The sequence below is a fragment of the Conger conger genome, chromosome 3 (genome assembly GCF_963514075.1).
Source record: "Conger conger chromosome 3, fConCon1.1, whole genome shotgun sequence".
Lineage (NCBI taxonomy): Eukaryota > Metazoa > Chordata > Actinopteri > Anguilliformes > Congridae > Conger > Conger conger.
The window spans coordinates 10,053,212-10,074,833 of record NC_083762.1 but is presented as its reverse complement, the minus strand read 5'-3'; the positions used below and the strand labels follow the sequence as shown (position 1 = coordinate 10,074,833).

Sequence of the window (21,622 nt, the reverse complement as noted above, 5' to 3'; positions counted from 1 at the left end):
AGCTGTGCTCCCGTTGACACAAAACCGTTACTGTGCATTTACCTCAGAATACTAGCTGCTCCCTCATGACTTATTTTTGAACCTTTTTGTCAAGAAATGCAAAACCATTCATATCATTGCACTTTAAAGGTGTGCCACACATTTGCTGAGCTGTTACAGAGTTAAATAATCTGCGGAACACAAAACATAAATGGCAAATGTCAAAAGCGTATTGGCATTAATACCAAAAAAATAATGATATGGATATATTATTAGCCAATAGGTCACTATTACAAATAGCTTCACTGTGGCACTAAGACATTTTTGGCATTTTCCATCAGGAGTTTGATATATATTGAGGAAACCTATGAACCTATGCAAAACCTTTGCTTACAACCACATAGAGCCAAATAGACTGCTTTGCTTCAGGTATGCCTCAGAAGGCTATGCAAAGTGGCTATGTGTGTGTGGGTATGTTTGTGTGTGTGTGTGTGTGTGTGTGTTACACCAAATATAAGATTACATCTCGAAGCAAATTAATCTGACCGAATCTCTCCATATCGTAATACAATTTACCAACAACAAAAAAAAAAAACACATAAAAAACAGCCTTTGTAATCCTCCTTTGATAACAGGCACATGTTAAAAAATTATTTCTGAAAAAAATCTGTGAGAGCCATTTCACAGTCTAGTACCAATGGTTGGTGTGTGATATTTCTGAAATAAGACTCTACAATTTTAAGGGTGTGATGGTATGACACCAACCCTAATAACACCACCATTGTCTCAAGATATTGAAGTTCATTAAATCATTCTTTTTTCTCTTAACCTCAATACTCATTAGCACAGATTTAGCTGCCAGCTTTCAAAATGCCTGCAGTTAAATTAATGGGATAGGAAAGGTCGGCCTAGATTCTTTAAGACTAGCTAAACCAGTTTTTATTGCCAAGTGCTGAGAAAAAAGGCTGTTGTCCACTCATAAATATCTTAAGAAATCGCAGAGTATGTGCCATTTATACCTTATGTTTATTTCAAGCAGATGGTTAGGTGATGTGAATAATGTGTGCGATGCTTAATCATAATTTAAGCTCCTCTCTCTTGGCATCCAAAGAAGCGCTGAACAACATTCGTTTTGGTGCACTTGGTGGCTATGAGCAGAACTCCAATGGCATTTGCCTGCTTCTGCAGCATTGCTTTGGGGTGTGTGTGTGTGTGTGTGGGGGGACGACGACAACAATGAAGCCCTAAAGCATCTCGGGGACAGGACAGTGGGGTGGGCATAGGTATAGCTTCACTGTCGTTATTTCTCGAGATCTCAGTGATGAGGCGGTGTATGTACATTCCGGTCACAGGGGGAAGGTGAAAGGGCGCTAAATGAAACCTAATGAACGGAGACATGTGGAGAAGCGGACAGAAGATGGACTAAAACAGATTTATTCTGCCGGGCGCGTCTCTGAAATTGGCTCCCGTGTGTGTGCTGTCTGGCTCGTCGCCTGGGCGATAAAAGATGATGCATGTAGCTGGAGTGGGGCTGGCAGACACACCCATCGGCTCCAAGATGGAGCGCGGGAGGCCATTGTCCGAGGGCCAGGGGTGCCGCTAAAAGGCTTTGAACACGAGGCCTTTTCCCAGGCAATAAACTCACACCAGTAGAGAATGACCTTTTAAGCAGTCCTTTTTTCTTTCAACAAAGACAATGCAGGAGAATGTTTGTTAGCATTTCTCCCTATTGGATTAAATGTCAGATTCTGCATGCATTGCTGAAACATATTTAAAAAAAAAGAGGACATTTTTGTGGAGGGGTAGCCTTTTTCGTTTCCGTGTCCTGCGTGGCGGACGTGTGGGAGAAGCCGCCGTTGTTGTTCGCTGATCGATGATGTCACTAACGGCGGTCGCCTGATGGACGCAGAAGAGGAAACGCTCCTCTTCCCCTCCTCGAAGTCTGACAGGTGTACTTAATTAACCAGGAAAAATTGTCACAGTTTCCTTACACACTATCATTGTCATTATCATTTTTTTTGTGTGTGTTTGAGTTCCTTAAATTCGGCACTCAAAGTTTGGGACAGTGGCGAATTATTGCAGTTTTATCCACGGCAGCTCCGTGCTATTTTGCTATTTTCGGTGTTTGCTCTTCTGCTACTCTGCGAAGCCTCTTTGTGACGGTCGTCTGCTACACAAATAAAGTTGAACTGAATGGAGTGGAATTGAATTGAAAGTGAGGCGCGCTGTGACTCCCTCCTTGCCCGTGTTTGTGTAGGGGGTGGCGCTGTGTATGCAGACACAGCCTGTGGGCAGTAAAGCAGCGCAGCTTGGCTGGTGTAATGGCGCATTGTTCATCCACAGAGTAAGAGGCAGAGCATGTAATGAGCTGTAGCTCTCCCTCCCGTCTGGCCTAATGGGCTATGACCAGCCATGGTCTTCTCAACCATGCTTCCCTGCATCAACACTCCTCTACGCTCTCTTTCTCTCTCTCTCTCTCCCTCTCTCTCTCTCTCTCTCTCCCTTTCCCTCCCTCTCTCTTTCTCTCTCTCCCTCTCCCTCTCTCTCTCTCTCTCTCTCTCGGGCACCATTTCTCTTTCGCCATGCCACTGGTCCTGTCTCATTTTCAGTCCTCTTTCACACTCTCTTTCTCTGTCTCTCTCTCTCCCTCTCTCTCCCTCTCTCTCTCTCGGGCACCATTTCTCTTTCGCCATGCCACTGGTCCTGTCTCATTTTCAGTCCTCTTTCACACTCTCTTTCTCTCTCTTTCTCTGTCTCTCTCTCTCCCTCTCTCTCTCTCTCTCTCTCTCTCCCTCTCTCTCTCTCTCTCTCTCTCTCGGGCACCATTTCTCTTTCGCCATGCCACTGGTCCTGTCTCATTTTCAGTCCTCTTTCACACACTCTCTCTCTCTTCTTCTCTCTCTCTCGTGGTCTCCCTGTCACACGCACATTTTTTTAAATTCACCTCACTCCTCCGTCAGCAGCCTTTATCTCTCCCTCTCTTTACTCGATCTCTTGTTCGCCTCTCCCCCATTCTGTCTTTCTGACCTCTCCTATTGGTCTTTGTCTTCCTTCTTCCTTTTCTATTTTTACATTTCCTTTTCTCTTCTTTCTCTTCTGTGTGCATTCACTCCCCTGTTTTCAGCCCTTCTCTCCATTCTTCTTCCTCCCCTTTCTTAACTCGCTCTGTTGGGGAGCCTTTTGGAGGCCATCCCTCTTCCATACAATGCAGTCTGTCGAGAGCTTTAAAATGATATTTACAAAGTACTGTCGAGTGAAACAGCCCAGTCCATGGAGAGGATCTGTTGTAGTGCGTTAAATAACCACACAAAGCAGAAAGAACAAAAACAAACAAACTGCTGATATAGGTTGTTTGGATTTTTTTTATTTTATTGTTGGAGCTCTACAATGTGTTCTAATCCTGTTTTTTTTGTTGTTGTTGTTGTTGATTGCTCTGGTCCCTTGAAAATGATTCAGGGAAGCTTATTTCATTAATATTTGTTTTGCCTGAAAGAGCTTTCAAGAGAAGGCCCCAGATGTCACATAGTATGTACTAACCTTCCCTTGCTAGAAAAGTTTAGAATTTATTGTTAATGTTGGCTGAAGTGGGATGAAGACAGGTCCAGCTTGGTGAAAGGTACAGGAAACAGTTCTGAGACCTGTAGACAATGCCTTTACAGGAGGAGGCTGAATTTTCTTTTGATGGTTTTCACCAGTGTCCGGCACTCGATGCCCGTTCACGGATCTGACTTAGGTACTGAATCACAATCCCGGGATGGGATTGGCTGAGGCGTCCTGAGGACGACAGATTCAGCGGGGGTGTTTATTTTGTTGGAGAAGGCAGCTGTTTTTTTCGATCTTGGCTCGGTGGGGGCAGAGGGCTGCCAGTCTGAGGAAGGCCTTGGAGATTGCAACTTGTGTCTCCTCTGTAATGACTGGGATTTAAATGTGTCTCCAGGGAGAGTGGGCCCAGGTCACCATGGAGCTGTGCTCTGCTGCTCTGCCTAAACGTAATTGCTTAGGGATCATTATCCTAAACACAGCTGACAAGACCATTAATAGCAAAACACACGCGAAAACTCCGCAGCTACCCCGACAAGCAGGAGCGTGTACAGGAATAGACAGACAGGCGGACACGCACGCCGCGGGCATGCACACGGGCCTGCGCACACACGCAGACACACACACGCCCGCATGTAGGCACGCACATGGGTATTCTCACTCAAACGCGCATAAGAAATGGGGGCGGGGGGGGGGGCAGATTGTCCTGGATATTCCTTGGCTCATGTAAGCACTGTCCATTTCATGTGAGTCACTCACTGCTCTCATATTTCATAGCGTCTTGGGTATGTCATAACATCATAACATGAGACAGCACGAAGAAGCCGTTCTCCTTAGGGTTTTTACTGTACTGGGTTTCTAACCTGAGACACTTTCTCTTGAGGGGATGAGTAATTGTTATTGCGCTCAGCCTATTTTTTACCGTTCGTCCTGCACTGGGGAGACGCAGCGCTGGCAGTAACTCAAGCACGCTGCCATAATATTTCTCCGTTTTGCTTGTGTTATTTTGTTCTACATCTGTGACAGAGAAAAGGAGATACCGCGGAGTACAAGTGCTGCCCTTTTCTTTGTCTCTCCCTCTCTCTCTCTGTCTCCCCCCCTCCTCCTCCATTCCTCCGCCTCCCTCTCCATTTGTCTTTTTCTCTGTTCCTCTCTTTGGCATTATTACAGGCAAAAAAAAAAAACACAATTCAAACACTGAATGGGAAACGTGAGCGGCGCGCTAACTATTAATTTCTTTAATAGTCATGTGAATTTTCATAAGAAGGCCCGGATTTGGCCTCGTCTCACCTGAGAGGCAGAGACGGGGGGGGCGGGGTGGTGTGTGGGGGGGGGGATAGCACAACCACCCACCCTGCCTGGGAACCTGTCTGGAGCTAATCTGGATGGCAGAGGATGCCAGGTGCAGAGGAGGCAGGACAATGGGCAGGCCAGCTGGGGGGGGGAGTCAGGGGGGAAGCGGGGGCTGGCTCGGCCTGTACCTGGGAGCCCTGGGCCCCGGTTACCCGGCTGGAGACCCAGCGCGAGTGCTTCTAATTATAGCCCCGCGGTCGTCTTGTTGTGGCGGACCGCGCCAGGCTCCGGTCTGCATGAGCAACTACAAAAAACTGGCTTTTGGTTTAATTTGGGGGACCGGCAATAAGCCCGACTAAGTCTCTTAAATCTGCCGCTTCGCTTCCGGCGGATTTGAGAAATGTCTTTAAAAGGATCAGGGCTGCTTATCAGCCCTTTCCTCAATGCTACTTAGCGACTTCTCAAACAGGGGAAGGAGGTCATCAAACAAGGCGGCCTGCTTGTGCGCTTGCGTTACGGAGACTGCTTGTCAAACAATGAAGGGTCATTAATAACCATAACAGGAAGAAAGTCTGGAGGCATTGTGAGAAATGTTTCATTTTTCACACAAAAGAAACCTCCCTTTCTGAGCAGAACTGGAGTCAAGTGCTGCTAAATGCAGTCCAGCCGTCGAAAAGTCCAGCTGTTTTCAAAGACTGAGCAGTTCTGCCTTTCAGAAGCTCCGCGCTCACGCACGAACACGCACAATTTTGCTTGGACTCAGTTTTTTTTTAAACAGAATAGTAAGCATTTGTAAAATGCTGAGATGAAATCATCAAAGGCCTTTAAATTCAGAGCCTAAGCAGCACTTTATTTATATATTTTAACTACAATAAATAGTAGTTGCAACATAATGCTGCAAGTTTTGTTTTTGGTAAATAGTTTTTTTTAATCAGGAAAATTGGACCTGAGATGACTCACGGTCTGTAACATGGCGAGGATTTTTATTTTTTAGTTTTTTTATCATGGCACCTCGTTAGATGTCTGAGAAAATTTTTCAAAAGTAAACAAAACAAAGACGTTTTTTTTTTTTTTTGAGATGATGGCAATAATTTGCATTAGCATTGGAAGCTTTTGGCATAAACTTGCAATTTAAGCCTGTTTGTGTCATGCATTGCTAACGAAGTGTTGTTTCTGCGGCTGACTGGCTGTCGCGCGGTACAGTACGAGCAGGGGCGGAGGCCTCGCTCTCCTTCTCTCGCTCTCCTTCTCTCGCTCCCTCGATCACGCTCCGTGCGCTGCGCTGCTTGAGGGAGTATGAAAGTATGAACCAACCTGCTCCCCCCTTCCACCCTCCCCCCCTTTCAGGACCAACCAGGAGGCTGGGGCGCTCGGGGGGGGGCCCGGGGCTGGGGACGATGGCTGTCACACCGGGAGCACTCATAAATAGAGCCACCGGTCCGTGGATACTTGTTTACAAGGTGACACCTTTTTGGCTGGGTTCATTAACCTCTGCACCGGTGTGCCAGAGTGAGGGCCCGTGACATGAAGCAGCAGCAGTCTCCGCACAAACAGTGCTGGGGGGAGCACTGTACCCAGAAGCGCCGTGTTCACTAACGAAACGGAGAGAACGGGCTCCACACATTCTCTGCACTGTACCCCGTTCTCCAGACATAAACAACAAGCAAAACGCGCCATTTCCTTCGGCTTAATCCCTCATATTTTAAGGTTTATTCAAAACCATTTCGTTGAACTGAAACATTGAATTATTTTCAAGCACTCGGCATCTCAGTAGCTGTTCCAGGATCCCCATCTGGAATCCATACATGAGTTATCAAGGCTTCCTTTGCTGTAACTGTGAGTGTTATTGTTATTCCTTTACTTGTAAACTTCTTTACAACGGGAAATCTTTAAAGAATAGCCTGGCTACGAGATTCGAGAAATCAGCTCTCTGTTCCATCAATGCTGCCTTCCAAGAGTCTTCCCATTCTGCATGCTGTCCACATCCCTGCTAAATTGTTTAGCCTGACCTTTGGTACTGTAATGCTAATTATTACCATCACGCAGTCCCTGTAAACTAGATTGGTAATTATATTGGATTTATTTGAAGGGACAGTTATGCTATTCTTAGCATTTTAAGTCAAAGCAGCAGTCAGTGAGGGCAATCTGAACTTGCATCACATTAATTTGAGTAATTAGTGCATTTCGCATTGCCCCTCTTTCAACAGCAGAATCGATGAGCCAAATCCAAGGCCTTCCATATGCCTTTTGAATTATTTTTTTATTTCAGTCAGATTAAGATTCTCATCTCCCACACATTAGTCTAGCATTATGATAACAATAATTATCCATAACTATCATAATCAAAACAGAAACAAACCATTTTAACGAGTGATAACAGTCCAAACTGTCAGTGTTTCCAGAGTAACTAGTTTTTCTTTCAAAGCGTGGCTTCACAAGAGCATCGATCACTGAGCCATTCATGAAGAACAGCCATTTTGTCTGTCGCTTTGTCAATGTACAAGCATACACCAGCTATTTACTCCTGCATATCAACATTTCAGAAAGGGGTATGAATGTATGTATGCCTACGTCTACGTCTACCCCCGCATAATACAGCAACAGAGGAAGTAGACCCTCAGTGTGAATTAAAAGAGAACAAAATCCGGTCAGAAATCATGTGGTGAGTCAGATCACCAAGACCCTCATCTCAGTGTCCCATTTGGCCATTCAGCTGTAGAGTTGTAAAGACTCAACTTTTATTTTCATCAACGTTTTATTTATTTATCCTTTACTTCAATTTGTTCTGGCCAGGGCTGAGCCGGTGAGCATGTTTTTGCATTCATTCACTATGGTTACAGAATATACAGTGTGAAAACGTTACAACTCACGGTTCTATCTGTATAACCTATTTCAAGATGCAATGGTTCCTTATTTTGTAATGTGGGTGGTAAAACAAGTGTGGGGGGACCTCACCTTCTCTGCATTTTGGAAATCCACATACTACAAGAAATAAGGTAATGTCAGTGTTATTTTCACGACAGTGTCCAACGGACCAAATGCATAATATTTCCTTAATTCAAAAAATTTGCTCAGAGAACTCAGAGAAATGTTGATAGAATGTCCATTGTTTCCTTAGAATTTCTCAGCAGCAGTTATCATTGTTGCCTGTTTGACCATTGTATATATCCACAAAAGTACTTTTACTTAGAAATTATATTGTCTACGTTTTGTATAGGCTCTCTGGAACATGAAGAGCCCAAGTACAACCGTCTCTGACCAGTATTTGCAACATAGTTGCAGAGAAAATGTGTTACCTCCAACCGTGTGTAAGAAAATTCAGTATAACTTCAGATCATCAAAGAACTGACAACAGGCATGTTATTGGCCTGTTAGTGATGACTAAAAATAATTTTAGCCAATGACACTACATTTTCAACATTGTACAATTTCTTAGGCTTGCATAAAATAACACAGCATGGGTGTGGGGAGGAAGATCTCTGTTTTTGTGAGATTTTTAAATATAATTTGATGGCGATGGGGACATATACTGGTCTTGAACCATCTGGTGTCCTCTTTCAGACAGTATCAAAGCAGTCTCTTCTCACATTAGTTCTTGTGATAGTTCTATTTTTTTACCCTTCCTTTTGTGCATGGAACATTAGTCTTCTTCGCTGATCCTGTCTTTGTTCATATCACCTGCTCGCAGTACAAAGGATGCATTTATATATTCAAAGCAGTCAAATAATGTATGACATTATACGGAACATATCAGACTTGGGCTGTATTCCGACGTGGATGAAAGCCATTCTAAACAATTCAGTGGGATAGAGATACTTTGATATTTGTCTAGGGTCATCATGTACCCTGTCAGAGTGGATGTTCTGAGGTTTCCCTGTACTTTGCTTTGTACAGTCTGTTCTGTCACATCGGCCACATCAAATTCATTCTATTGGGCCAGAATTAAACTTTTGGAAATCGGCCACAAACTGAAAACAAGACCATATTGAAGACCACAGTTGCAAGTCATGACTGAATCAGCAAGGAAGTAGCTGAATTTGTTTATGAAAAAAGGAGGACAAAAAATCTAAATCTAATAGATAATAGATAAATAGAGAATAGATAAAGATCCACCCTTAAGATATGTTTTAGAAAAAAATAAGGTTCTACACCTAAGCATTTAGACTGCTTTGATGCACCACATTTGCTACAAGTTGTTTACGATGGTGTGACCAAACGATTCCAGTTCTTAATTTCAAGGAAATCATGGTGGTAAAAGTTGTGTTCAAGGTGTATTATCCATGTCAAAGTAAATAAGGACTTCATTATGTTGAGGGAAAACAAACATTAAACTGTAAACAAGATCTTATCAAGGCAAGTGGATTGGGAGCATACTGTGTCCATTCTCCGGAACCGATTTCGGCAGAGGAGACTGGGGTCATAACCGTGTTCCGACCTGCCTGTTTATTGTTCGAGTGACCCACGCGTTTTACCTCGTCCAGACCTTGTTTGACCTTAGTTTGCTTTAATTCAAACAAAACAAAATGAAGCGGGCGAGTGTGCTAATGTTGTGCCCTCTGCGTTGAGTCCCCCAATGAGCCTCAGTCTGGCCTCTCGTGATTCGTCGAGCTCTTCAGCCACCTCCCGTTCCTTTCGATGTACTTTTGCATTTTCGCGCGCAGCAGATGCTTGGGTGACTGGAAGTCGAGTGACTTCGGTCAACATTCAGTTTGCGGCTATCAAAATCTCTGAATGCTGTAGCTGCCCACAATCCACAATGCCTGATAATCCCCCCCCCCCCTCCACCCTACCAACATGCCACAGTCTGCACTCCTAATGCAGAGGAATCTATAAATACAAGCGGTATGCACAGCGTTAACTGCTGACGGTTATGATTGCAAGCTGGTGTTTTGGAGGTGTTAACAGGTTGTACGCACCAGTCAATCCTGGTTCTGACAGCTACTTAAAAAAAATATTAACAGATGTGCCTCACAGACACCAAAGTTCAGCTTTGAGAAAACAGTGCATAGTTTACAGGGGCAGGAGTTCAGTTTTGCTGATTGGTTAACCTCGTTGAACCGAGCACGAGGTTTAAATCGCCGCCTGCTTATTAAACGGTTGCGGCTTTCACGTAATTTGCAGCATTGAATATCCACTCATTTTATGTTTACCAGAAGTACAAACAGTCTATGTGTATAAAGCTAATCAACAGTGGAGCAACATAGCAGCTAGAACTGCAGACTGGTGCCAGAAGGCTGTAGGCTACAAGCCCAAGTTGGGGCAGCGCTCTTGTACCCTTGGGTAAGAATACCAAATTGCTTTAGTAAATATCAAACTGTATAAAGGGACATTATGTAAAAATGGAAGGTATGTAAGTTGCCCAGAATAAGGGCATCTGCAAGGCAGATAGTGTAAATTAATTCATGCCGCAGGGGGAGAGAAGGAACTAGCACCCAGGAGAACACTAAGAGGCCCGGCTGCCGCCTCCCTCCACACAAGCCAAGGTACAGAGTAAACACCATTTGTTTGATAATATCGGCGAGGCGCAGGCGTTAATGAAATACGATGAAGTTCCACCTTTACCCAGGCACCCTCGCTCCCCGAGACCGGCGGAGCGGTGCTGAATGGCGCCCGTGGTGAGTCACATGCAGAGGAGCGTCAGATTAAGGGATGTCAATAACTGGTCGGACTCAATCCGTCTCGGCGTAAGAGCGCGCCGCGCGCACAGCCCCGGGAGGCCGTAATGAGGTGCGCGGCATAGATCCAGTCCAACGGAGAAAAAAAAGGAAACGGCGGAAAAGACGCCTCATCATCTTGATGGGGAGGGGAGGGGAGGGGGGGTGCACATTGTTCTAGGGACACAGACTAAGTGCTGGCCATTAATGTGGTGGGTCTGACAGCCATTTTGGCAAACGGATTGTGAAGTGGTATGTCATTATTTTGGAACGGGCAGACAAACAGCTGCTTGATTTATGGCCTAAATTGATAGCTCTTTACACCCATTCGGTAATCTCAGCGCCTGATGTGTGATTGATGCGGTGTTCTCCGAATGGTAAAGGCTGCACCAGTGACTGAGGCTGGCTGTGCGGGTATCATAATCTCTCTGTTTTCAATCAATGGCTTCTCATTTCATATCACAGCACAATACCGCTAATGAAACAAGGGCTGTATCCACCCTGATGCATCAATACATATGTTATATTTAGTAATTTACAGTATATTTTCTTAATATATTTATCCATGATCCCACTTAGCGCTTCTTCACAGGCGTTAAGTAGATAAACAAAAACTGAAAAAATGGAGCAAACGTGGGACTTAATTGAAACTGTCCTTTCCGATATCCTGGCTTGGAATTCATTTTGAAAGCAGACACTGCTGACAACAGCCTCAGTTTGTTGCTGTTATTTCCTGGAGAATCGGAAGAGGCTGTGTGGGTCTATGGGGATTAAATCCGCCTGCTACTCTTTGACAGTGGATTTTGCGGGCCCATTTGGAGAGCTGATATCCACCTGTGTCAGGTGACACCAGAGGATGCCGCTGCATTCGGGATGAGGGGCGTTTCAGTTCTTCTCCTGACATCCAAATTATGGAGAATCCCACGGGACAGCCCGTAGGAAGTAACTGCTTTTTTGGTTCGATTAGGTTCTGCAGGCTCAAAGGACCGTAATCCGATTTATCCTTTAAAAAAAAAAAAAAAAAGCTCTGAGATAGGCAAGTTTGTTTTCTTTCTGTTTTTTTTATTTTATTCCCCATTTTCTCTCCGCCCTTTAGAATTGTAGCCCAAAAATGTTAATCGCATTTCATTATTCAGGATTTCCCCCAAAACAGGGAGGCAAGATACTGTAAGCCCCGGCATGGCAACATCCGCACGTCAACAATACACAAACGAGCCGGGTCTCAAATTTAACCGCAGGTCTCGCTCCGTGCCAGAGTGCGACGTACACAGCGCTTTCTGTGGCTACAGCGCCGGGTGATTTCCCTGCTCCACAAACGCCAACCGAAAACAATGCAGGTGCTGTTGTTATCACATTCCTGACTGACACGTAGAAAACAAGGTGAGACAAGCCTGGCCATAATTCACAGCACGGCAACAAGACGACGTGAGAGAACGCGGCATCAAACGTAACGCAGGAATTCAGACATTGTGTCTCAGCTCGTATTATGTAGCCTTTTCATCATCCTGAAAAGGAGAGCTACCTTGGCATTGACGACCTCGTGACTTATTAATGCAGTTGCTATTAATGTATGTATAATTAATCTTGTCTTTACTGACTGCACACAAATGGACCCTATAGTCGCCACTCTCCTGTAGCTGCATGGCAGGAGAACAGGGATGAAAACTTAAGGACACAAAGTCTGCTTATTTATACATTATGCAGATGGAGTAGAAAAAAAAAAGACTTAATTTCTGCTTCCTCTGTGAAATTTCTGGACAACCAGTTGTGTAAACAAAAAAAAGAGGGAAATCATTTGTTTCAGTCCACCAGGGAAGAAAGGCTGAGTGTGTTCAAGAATGAATCAGGGAAATAATACCGTGTTCTCTGTTGTTCCTTTGTGTTCTCCTGCCCCTGAAGGCTAAGTGTTTGGTTGGCAAAAACAATGCTAACGACGTGCATTAAAGGACACGAGCCCCGATCCCAACAGGATTCGGCTCATTCCAGAACCGAGCCTTCGCTTCCATTTGGAACAACAAAACTTCCCGAAAAAAAAACTAAATGCTTCTCGGTTGGAAAGGCATTAAAACCACGCGGCTTCCAATGGCACATTCCAAATGCGACCTTCATACTCTCAATTATCTCACTTTCCTCACAATATTGATTCGGAATCTTGTAAACTGAATTTGGGGAGTGAGGGGGGCGGCGGTGGAGGGCCTAGCTGGAGGCGTTGGATTAGAAAGGACCTGCAGAGCTTGACAGGCTTATTTGTTTGTCGTTTCAGAGACTCTCGTGATCGATGGTTCATAATTCCCGCTCGTTAGGAGCCAGTTGATATTAAATGTTAATGCCTCCGTGTACTCGACATACTGTGTCTTTTCTCCACGGCGGAAAACAGGAAATGTAATCCTCATCCAGAACCCGGGGGCCGCCCGGGGCCATCCCTCGCCCCTTCGACAGCCTCCCCGGGGGGTCTCGGCGTCCCGACGAGGAGGAGAAAAAAAAAAAAAAAAAAGAAGGAAATCTATAATCTTGCAGATGGCAGAGGATCTGTGCGAAACGTTTGTGTAATCGGGCTGCCTGGCAGCGTGCGCAGCGGCACTGAGAGGCGTTCCCGCCCTCCGGCGCGGCGAAACCGCCGTAATCTGCTCCCGCCAGGTGCGCCGCGTCCCCGTCGAGCCGCGGTGGTCCGCTTCGTTTTCACGGGTGCCGCGGGAGATCAGGGGGAGAAGCTTATGCGGGGGGGGGTGAACGGGGGGGGGGGGGGGCGGACAGGGGGGTTAAGCTGGCAGCAGGGCACACGCACGCCAGCTCAGCGCGACGGAGCGTGGCTGCTGGAGAGGCCGGGAGACGAGGGTGCTTCCGCCGGGATAGCGTTAGCGGCTAGCCGGCACGTGACCGGGGGGGAGGTGAACGAGGCCGCCTCCTCCTCTTTCTCCTCCTCCTCCTCCGGACCGCTGCTGCAGAGCCGCTCCCGTTTGCCCGGGAAGGGCTGTAGTACAGCTACATCAGTAATTTACAGGCGGGAGCGTATACAGACCTTGAGAAAGAATAATGGCTGGCCGATAGCAGAAACACCACCGGCCCCCACCGCCCGCCCCCCCCCCCGTTCCCCACACACCCAGCCCTGCTTCTCACTCCCGTGAAATCCGTGCTATCATACGCAGAGTTTACCTTGGTGATAAGTGTTGTGTTATTACACTGCAGCTGGAAAAGGTTTCCTATATTGCCTTAACACCCCCCGCCCGCCCGCCCCCCCCTCCACCCCCCGCCCCAACCCACTACTGTCTGAGCTCTTCCACTGGCAGTCCTTTTCCAGGGGGAAGCGCATATAAACACCAGGCCTCATTATGTGATACATTTCCTTCCCCGGACTCTGGGGACTATGAATAAACCGCAAAATCTGAGTCAAAAATAAGAGCAATATGAAACTGTGAAGGCAAATCAGGCATTAAATGAAGAAAATGGTACGCAGTATTTTTTTCATTTTTAATGAGAAAAAAACGTTGGCCTGCTGCACCAACTGTGCTTCTGCTGCCATGCGTCTGTGTGTGAGAGAAGTGGACGTTTGAGGTTTGAACCGGGTGGAAGTTGTTGCATGCGAAATGTGTGGTGGTTGCTGGATAGAATCTGGGTGGAGGTTGCTAGATATGATCTGGGTTGAAGTTGCTGAATATGAGCCGGATGGAGGTTGTTGCATATACACTGGATGGAGGTTGTTGCATATGAAATGGGTGGAGGTTGTTGCATATACACTGGATGGAGGTTGTTGCATATGAAATGGGTGGAGCTTGCCGGATATGACCTGGATGGAGGTTTCCACATATGAACTGGGTCGATATTGCTGCATTACAGTATGAACTGGGTGGATGTTGTTGTATATAAACTGGAGAAAGGTTCCTGCATAGGTAGCGGCATCATAGATCGGGTCATTTGTAACACTTACGTTTTCAGGACATGATTTGGTCATCAAATTAATTGTTTGGCTCACAGAAATAAATTAACTGGAGAATTAGGAAGCATTCTCTCCATCGCTCCGAAAAAGAAGGATACAGCTCGATAATTAATAATTTTCTGTTCTCGCATGCCGCTTCAATTAGTCTTTAATTTTCTGCATCCTACCACGTGTAAATGTGAGTTAAGCGGTGGCGGTCGGACGCGGCGTGCGGTTACGGTCGCCTCACGCCCGCGCCCTCACCCAGCTCGTCCGCACTACCTGCGCGGTGAAGACACCGCGTCGGGACCGCGGAGCCAATTGTCACGCCAGGAGTACAGGCAAATCGAATCACACAGCGCCAACTAAGCGAGGAGATTGCTTTTCCTCCTCCGACGGGCGTCGGCGGTTCCGAGAAGAGAAGGGTGGAGGAGAGGAACGGCTCGGGGAGGAGAGGAGAGGAGAGGAGAGGAGAGGAGAGGGGGGTCCTGGTTTTTACGCGTGGGGGGTTACATCTCATTTCTAAGCCCCCTCCCCCCCCCCACTCCCCCCTGGGCTGTGGGCCAGGGTCAGTGCAGCGGTCCAGTCCAGATGAAATGCTGCTGTAATGGGCGGGATTGAATGACACCAGCTGCCCAAACCAGCAGCCGGTCGGATCACAACACCGCGTTGCGCGACATAATTGAGTAGCCATTTGCGGTAGTGGCGGGGTTGCTTGGCGATCCTCGTCCAAGGGCATGAAACTCAACCCCTGAACACGAGACACCATTTTATTTGATGGCAGTGGTGTGCAATATATTTCTTGACAGGGACCTGCCACTGGAGCAATGGGTTTGCCTCTTGGGAGACTCTGCTTCGAGTGTTTAGTGGATTTTCAGCTATGCCATTGTTGGTTGAAAATGTATTAATTACTGTTTATTGGGAGATCAAATGGTGCGATTAAAGGCTTGTGTCTGGCTGCTTCTTGAGTTTTTTTATTTTTTATTTTTTTTTTACAAAACAAACTACCTGATGGGAAATGTAGGCTACTGTGTGCCATAGAGCTAGTGTAAATCTCCTCTACCTGTCTTGATATCTACCGGCCTTGCCATCCAACCCAATTATAACCTGGACTCAAAGTGGAATTCATTGCAAATTTGTTCACTGTCATTTTAATGAAATGTTTCCCTTGTTCCTCTTGCCCTACCCGTTCATTATGCTCTCACTTGGTGCCAATATAGAGAGAGAAATATGATAATGAGTCCTGATGTGGTCCGAACTGGGGCACAGGTGGCATGTTTAACAAAAGACCAAGCCGCATATATTTACACACCCTGAAAGAGAGGGGGAATAATTGCCCGACGCCAATTACTTTGATATTAATGGACTCGAGCCGGACAGGAACAAAGAAGTGACTCACTACCTCATGAGTAGCAGGGCAAACAAGCAGTGTACACTCCAAATTAGGGTCCGCTAATAAAATGTTAATTAAAATAGCTTCTTACAAATTACCTCCTTGATAACAATGAGTTAAGGTTTAATTAGTGGTGAACAAAAAACCTCGGCGCTAACCTTCAGTGCATCCAGATTGCATCGCCTTATCTCGCGGATCTCGCTCCGTGGCCTGCCCCGCTATCACCAGTAATTAAAACATTATCGCGTTGGAGCGATAATTAAGAACTGCCAAGGTGAAATAATGCACAGCGCCTTATTTGCTAATGATTGAAGACGTTATGGCATAACTCAGAAATGCTGATTTAAAAAAAAGAATAATATTGGCTAAATCATTAAGTATGTCCGTGTTGTTTAATTCATGAGTAGCAAATGGATGCAGCGATGTAGACCCCGAGACTTGAAATCTCTCCGCTGCCGAAGAAAAAGAGAAAAGAAAAGGAAGCATTGTGTAATCCAGAGCACTATGGTGTTTGAAGCCTGGAGGATATGGTAGGGATAGCACGTGTAAACCAAATGCTAACATGCATTTTCAAAGCATTAACAAGCTGTTACATATTTAAAAGACCACAGTGGGTCACAGACAGATACAGTGCCGGCTACTGATAATGGTTAAAGCACTTATTGTTACCCATTTTAAAGGGGATTTGAGTGCAGGGACATGAATTCAGTTAATGTGTCTTCGGGGAGCAATTAAAACTGGGGTCACTTAACGTTATAAATACTGTATGTTATAAAAATAGGGTGGCGCTGTAGTGGTTAGGGTTCTGGGTTTCTCGCTCAGAGGTTGCAGCCTCAACAGAAGACACCTTCCTTCCAGTGTAGGCTTGACCATGGTCATGGACCTGAACTGACCTGAAAAGTGCAGTGGTGGCCAACCGTGTTCCTGGAGGTAGTTCCTGCAGTAGGTTTTCACTCCAACCCTAACAAAGCGGACCTCATTCGCCAGCTAAAGACCCCAATGAGCTGCTAATTAGTATGGGTGTATGCGTGCCAAATTAGGGTTGGAGTGAAAACCTACAGGATGGTATATCTCCAGGAACAGGGTTGGCTACCGCTGGCGTAGAGTGTATCCATCTGCATGAGCGGATCGTGTGGGAAAGTATCAGCCATGCGAGTACTTCTTGGTAAGAAAATACATTTTGTGAAATAACAATGATAATAATTCTAAAAAACATGGCTAAGATTTGACTGAAAGAAAATCGCAGCTGAGCTGGAATTTGTATGGAGCCATCACGGGAGACTGTGGCTCCGTGTCACTGCATGTTTTCAGCTTTCAAAACCTGTTTATGAAACCTATCAAAATATTTTTCTGACAGGAAGTCATTTACTCTTTCCACAGTCTCAGGGTGAAATCATCAGAGCAAATGTTTTTTAAGGTAAACACCTGCAGCTCGGCGAAGTGTCTATTCATAGGGTGGTGTGCAATGCATTCTGTGTTTGATGGGGAAGAGAAGAGTCTTTGTACACACTCCTTATCTCAACATCTCCTTTTGGCTTGTTTTTATATGCATTAGATACATTTCATGCTCACTCATTTCTCTTTTTTTTTTGTTTTTGTGCCTGCATTCTCCCGCCCTCATGCTTCTTACAAAATGTGAGAGAAATTTGAGAGATCTTGACTGTGATATTCCTTTTGAAATGTGTGATTCAATGTGGGTCAGATACCCGGTGGATGCAGATTCTGTGCAATTTTTTTAATTTGAGATTTGCAAGTTGTAAATCCCCTGGCATAAATATATTTTTTAATCATTTCTCCCTCACTTAGGCATTAAGATATTTATATATTAACATACCCTCAAACATTTAGAAGAGCCAATATTAAAAAGGGAGAGAGGGCGTCCTGCTCTTGCACGATGTTCCATCCTCCCTAATGACACCATTTTGAAGACTCAGGCTCAGCTGAGTGGCTAATGTTGAGGAGGGTGAGGGTGGAGGGAGGGAGGGGGGTGCGGGGGGGTTGGTTACCGTGGCGAGGCAGTACCCACTGCACCACTCTCCTCAGTGCTGTGTATGTGTGCTTTGAAAGCGAATGTATTCTGCCTTTGAAACACAGGGAGCTCATGGGGGCCTTTGTGTAAAATAACATTTCTATTGAAAGGCAATTACCGGTAACGTTATTTTGGTCCCTACATAATTAAATGCATCTCTGTTTTCTCTCCCTCTCTTGCTCTCTTTCAGACGGAGAATTATTCCATTGACTCCAGTTATGTAAACAGCCGAGCTCACCTTATTAAAAGGTATGTCTTGATTAGAAGATTAGGCCGATTCCTATTCACCCATTGTGGTGCTTAATTGTTGTTGCATTTCTTCATTTAATTTCTGTGTCTGCATGTTATGTTGAACCCATATATTGTGGTAAAGTAGATATTCCTAAAGAGACGTAGAAGAGAAGATGAGAAAAAGGTTGGCGTTTATATTGGAAATACCTTTGGTTAATTATTTTAATCAAAATCCATAACCTCTGTGTTCATTAATGGAAATGCAATCATTTCCTCTTCTGCAATAATCAGAAATGTTTTTTCATTACGTGTTTCCATATTCTAAGTGAGTCAGAGTAGTTAGCGTTGCACATTTTTAGAAATTATGAATAATTCAATCAATTTTCCCTTCCCACATTCCTTTTGCATGATAAAGAATGTTAAAAACATTTGACGTATTTTGGCTCATCAGAGTAAATATATTGTAATAGCATTTGATCATGCAAAAAAAGAAAGAGTGTCCTCTCAAACAGAGAGGCTCTGTGAAGACACGTAGTTATTAGATGAATGTCATCAGCCATTATGGGCTGATAAAACAATGAACAAGAGCTGTCTTTTTGGGGCTGAATTCCCGGGTTCACCTGTAAGGGGGGGGGGGGGCTGGGTTGGGGTTGGGGGTGGTGTTGGGGTTGGGGTTGGGTCGTGGTGGGGGGTGGGTTGGGGTTGGGGCTGGGTTGTGGTGGGGGGTGGGTTGGTGTTGGGTTTGGGTTGTGGTGGGGGGTGGGGTGGTGGGGGATGGGGGTTTGGGTTGGGGCTGGGTCGTGGTGGGGTTGGGTTGTGGTGGGGGGTGGGTTGGTGTTGGGTCATGGGGGTTCAGTGTGGAGATCCCTAATGAACCCTCAGGGGTGCCGTGGTGAGTCCAGGACAACAGGACTATCATTTGCCTTTTTCACCTGCAGCTCCGGAACAATCCGAGCCTGCCTTCCTGCCTTCCCGCCTTTTGTGTGCGGCAGTTCTGCCCTCTCTCTCTCTCTCCTCCTTTCTTCCTTTCGAAACCATTATGCCAATTTCCCTCCCCCGAAAAAAGAGAACTATTCCCCGTGTTTATGTAAACAAAGAGCATTCAAGTACGGGCACTGCAGTCGACTACAAAGAAACCCCCTTCGGTGGCCTAGGGCTGGGGGACAGGTGCAATTACACTGATAACATCAGCCAGCCGGCAGCGCCTCCACCGCAGGCTGGGGAGAGCTCGCTGGCGGGAGAGGAAGGGTACGGAGAGTCGCTTTCTCATTTCACAGAGGACTGCAATGGCACGTGTTCAGGAACACAGCGCCCCCCTCGCCCCACACCCCACACCCCAGACTCGCCGCCCTCTTTGGGGTTTTTGCGACTCTGTATTCCCGTGGGGTGGCGGAGAAGTTACGCGGGATCGCGGCGCTCCAGCTCTGCGGCTGTGGATTGCTATGATTTCTCTCGTCGGCTGTTGGCGACGCGACGAGACAGACTCGAGGCCGCTGGCTCCGTGTGTGATTTCCGCTGCGATTTTTCCCGGATTTCCCGACTAGCGCAGCGTTCCCGGGAAAGCCGGGGCCGCCGCGGCCCAGGTTGGGAACGAACCTGCCACGTCGCCAAGCTCGAAATAAAAAAAAGGGCCAGCGTTGACCCCCCTCAGAACTGGTCAGACGACTCCCCTCTGTCGCCGGACTGTAAAAAAATATCTCCTTAATCCCAAAGCCCTGAGCGCACTCCAGCTCTCCTCTTTACCCTTTGTGATTACCCATCAGAGTTGGCATGTTCCCCCGAAATGAATGGAGTGGGTGGACTACTTATAGTCCTTTGTGTGGCAGAACAGAGAAAAAAACCCAGCCTGTAATTCAATGAGCCCAAGCACTATCCACCCCCCCCCCTGTCCCCTGCCCCTGACCATCGTATTACATCTGTGCAGCACGGTAACAGGTGACAAAGTGTGTGTATTCATTCGCGGTCGGAGCAGAGATGAGATGGAGAAGCTCAGGCCAGCCGGTCATTAATCAGCCCAACAGTCCGGCAGACTTGCCTATCTGCCAGCGGGGAGGGGGGGAATATGAGAGAGAAATGTTGCCTGACAGAACCTGATGTGATGTGAAAGTAACGTCTCCCCCCCCCTCCTCCTCCCCTCCTCCCCGCCCCTGCGTTGTAGCACATCCACGTTCAAGGACATGGAAGGCAACAGCCTCAAGGACAGCGGTCACGAGGAGAGCGACCAGACGGACAGCGAGCACGACGTGCAGCGGGGCCACTACGCCGACACGGCCGCCAACGACGTGCTCAACATGAGCGCGCCGCTCAGCTGCTCCCAGCCTCCCGAGCAAGGTGAGACGCCCCGCCCGCGCCTCGCCCGCGCCTCGCCCGCCGCGCTAAAGGGTCAGCTGTCCGCCGTCCGGCCGCAGACGGCCCCGCGCCTGACGGCCGGACCCCAAAAAGAACGCCGGGCGGCTAACGGAAGAGGTGCCTCTTCCGCCGTGATGTGATGTCGAAAAATACGGCCGGGGTGGCCCCTTTCCACGCGCTTGTTTGGCCTGGGCCGGGGCCTGGCGGCACAGCAACAATTAAACTGACGGAGGCCAAAAGTGGGACTTTGCGTCGGGAACGCGAGCTCGTGAATTATTCAGCGGGATGGATCGTTTAGCCCGGGTTCAGTCGTTGATGTGTTTTTTTTTTTTTTTTTTTTTACTTCCATTTAAGAAGACATCAGATCCGCTGTCAGGAGCCAGTGGAGGGGTCATGTTACTGCTAGTACTCTACAATTAGTGCTAAGCGCCGTGTCCGGGAGAAAAGAGAGAGTTTAGCCACGCTGAGTCTACTGATTATAAGAAGAGACCTGTACAGACATGTATGCTTAACCAGCGTTATCCGCTTTGCTGCTGGGTACTGGAATCTAAACATAATTAGGGCCTTGATTCACTTTAGTGCCAGAATACTTTGCTCTTACCGGTTTTTGGGATTGGCATTTATTTTTTTTCATTGTGTATCGAGGGAGTGTTTCAACGTTAAATCACATTGCAGCTAGGTTGAATGCTAGCCTTATTTTAGTGCTCATTTAAAGATGAGGGACATGGTAACCAATATACGCTTTCATCATAATGAGGCAAGGCTTTGCTCTGCTATTTATCACTTCATCTCTAATCTATTTTTTTTCTGGACAAAGAGGCCTTTGATTTCCCTCATTTGAACATAACCATCTGCCTACATCAAACTATACTGTACTATCCATGAAAAGGAGAACATTTCTCTTTCAAGATTCCAGTATTTAATTTTTCTGAACACTATTGACTCTTCGTTTCAGTGTGTCAAGTATTTTACGAAAATCCAGCAGAAACTGTATTGATGTGATGTGTACTCAAAAAGCTCTTTATTTCTGGAGAACAGGCATGCTTTGAGGGGATCGGTGCTGGTCGTAGGGTCTTTCTGCCCCATTAGCCACATAATAATCCCCCTCACACTTTCTTAAACCCCTGCTGGAATTTCGTTGGGTTTTCCCTTGGAAATACGTGCCCCCAGACATTTGTGTGGAGCACTTTCCTGCATTTTCACAATTTCCAGGCTGCGGTTCTTCTCCTCCAGTCTTCTCC

General features: G+C 46.5%; 1 protein-coding gene across 4 annotated transcripts in view; it reads left to right on the top strand.

The window, feature by feature from the left end:
• Positions 1 to 21,622, top strand: part of LOC133124744 (protocadherin-19-like) — a 60,106-nt gene that overhangs the window by 15,296 nt on the left and 23,188 nt on the right. For all 4 annotated transcript variants that reach the window (XM_061236191.1, XM_061236189.1, XM_061236190.1 and 1 more), the window contains exons 3-4: positions 17,992 to 18,050; positions 20,191 to 20,363. In XM_061236191.1, the coding sequence (XP_061092175.1) occupies positions 17,992 to 18,050; positions 20,191 to 20,363 (232 nt within the window). The remainder of the gene's footprint in view (positions 1 to 17,991; positions 18,051 to 20,190; positions 20,364 to 21,622) is intronic.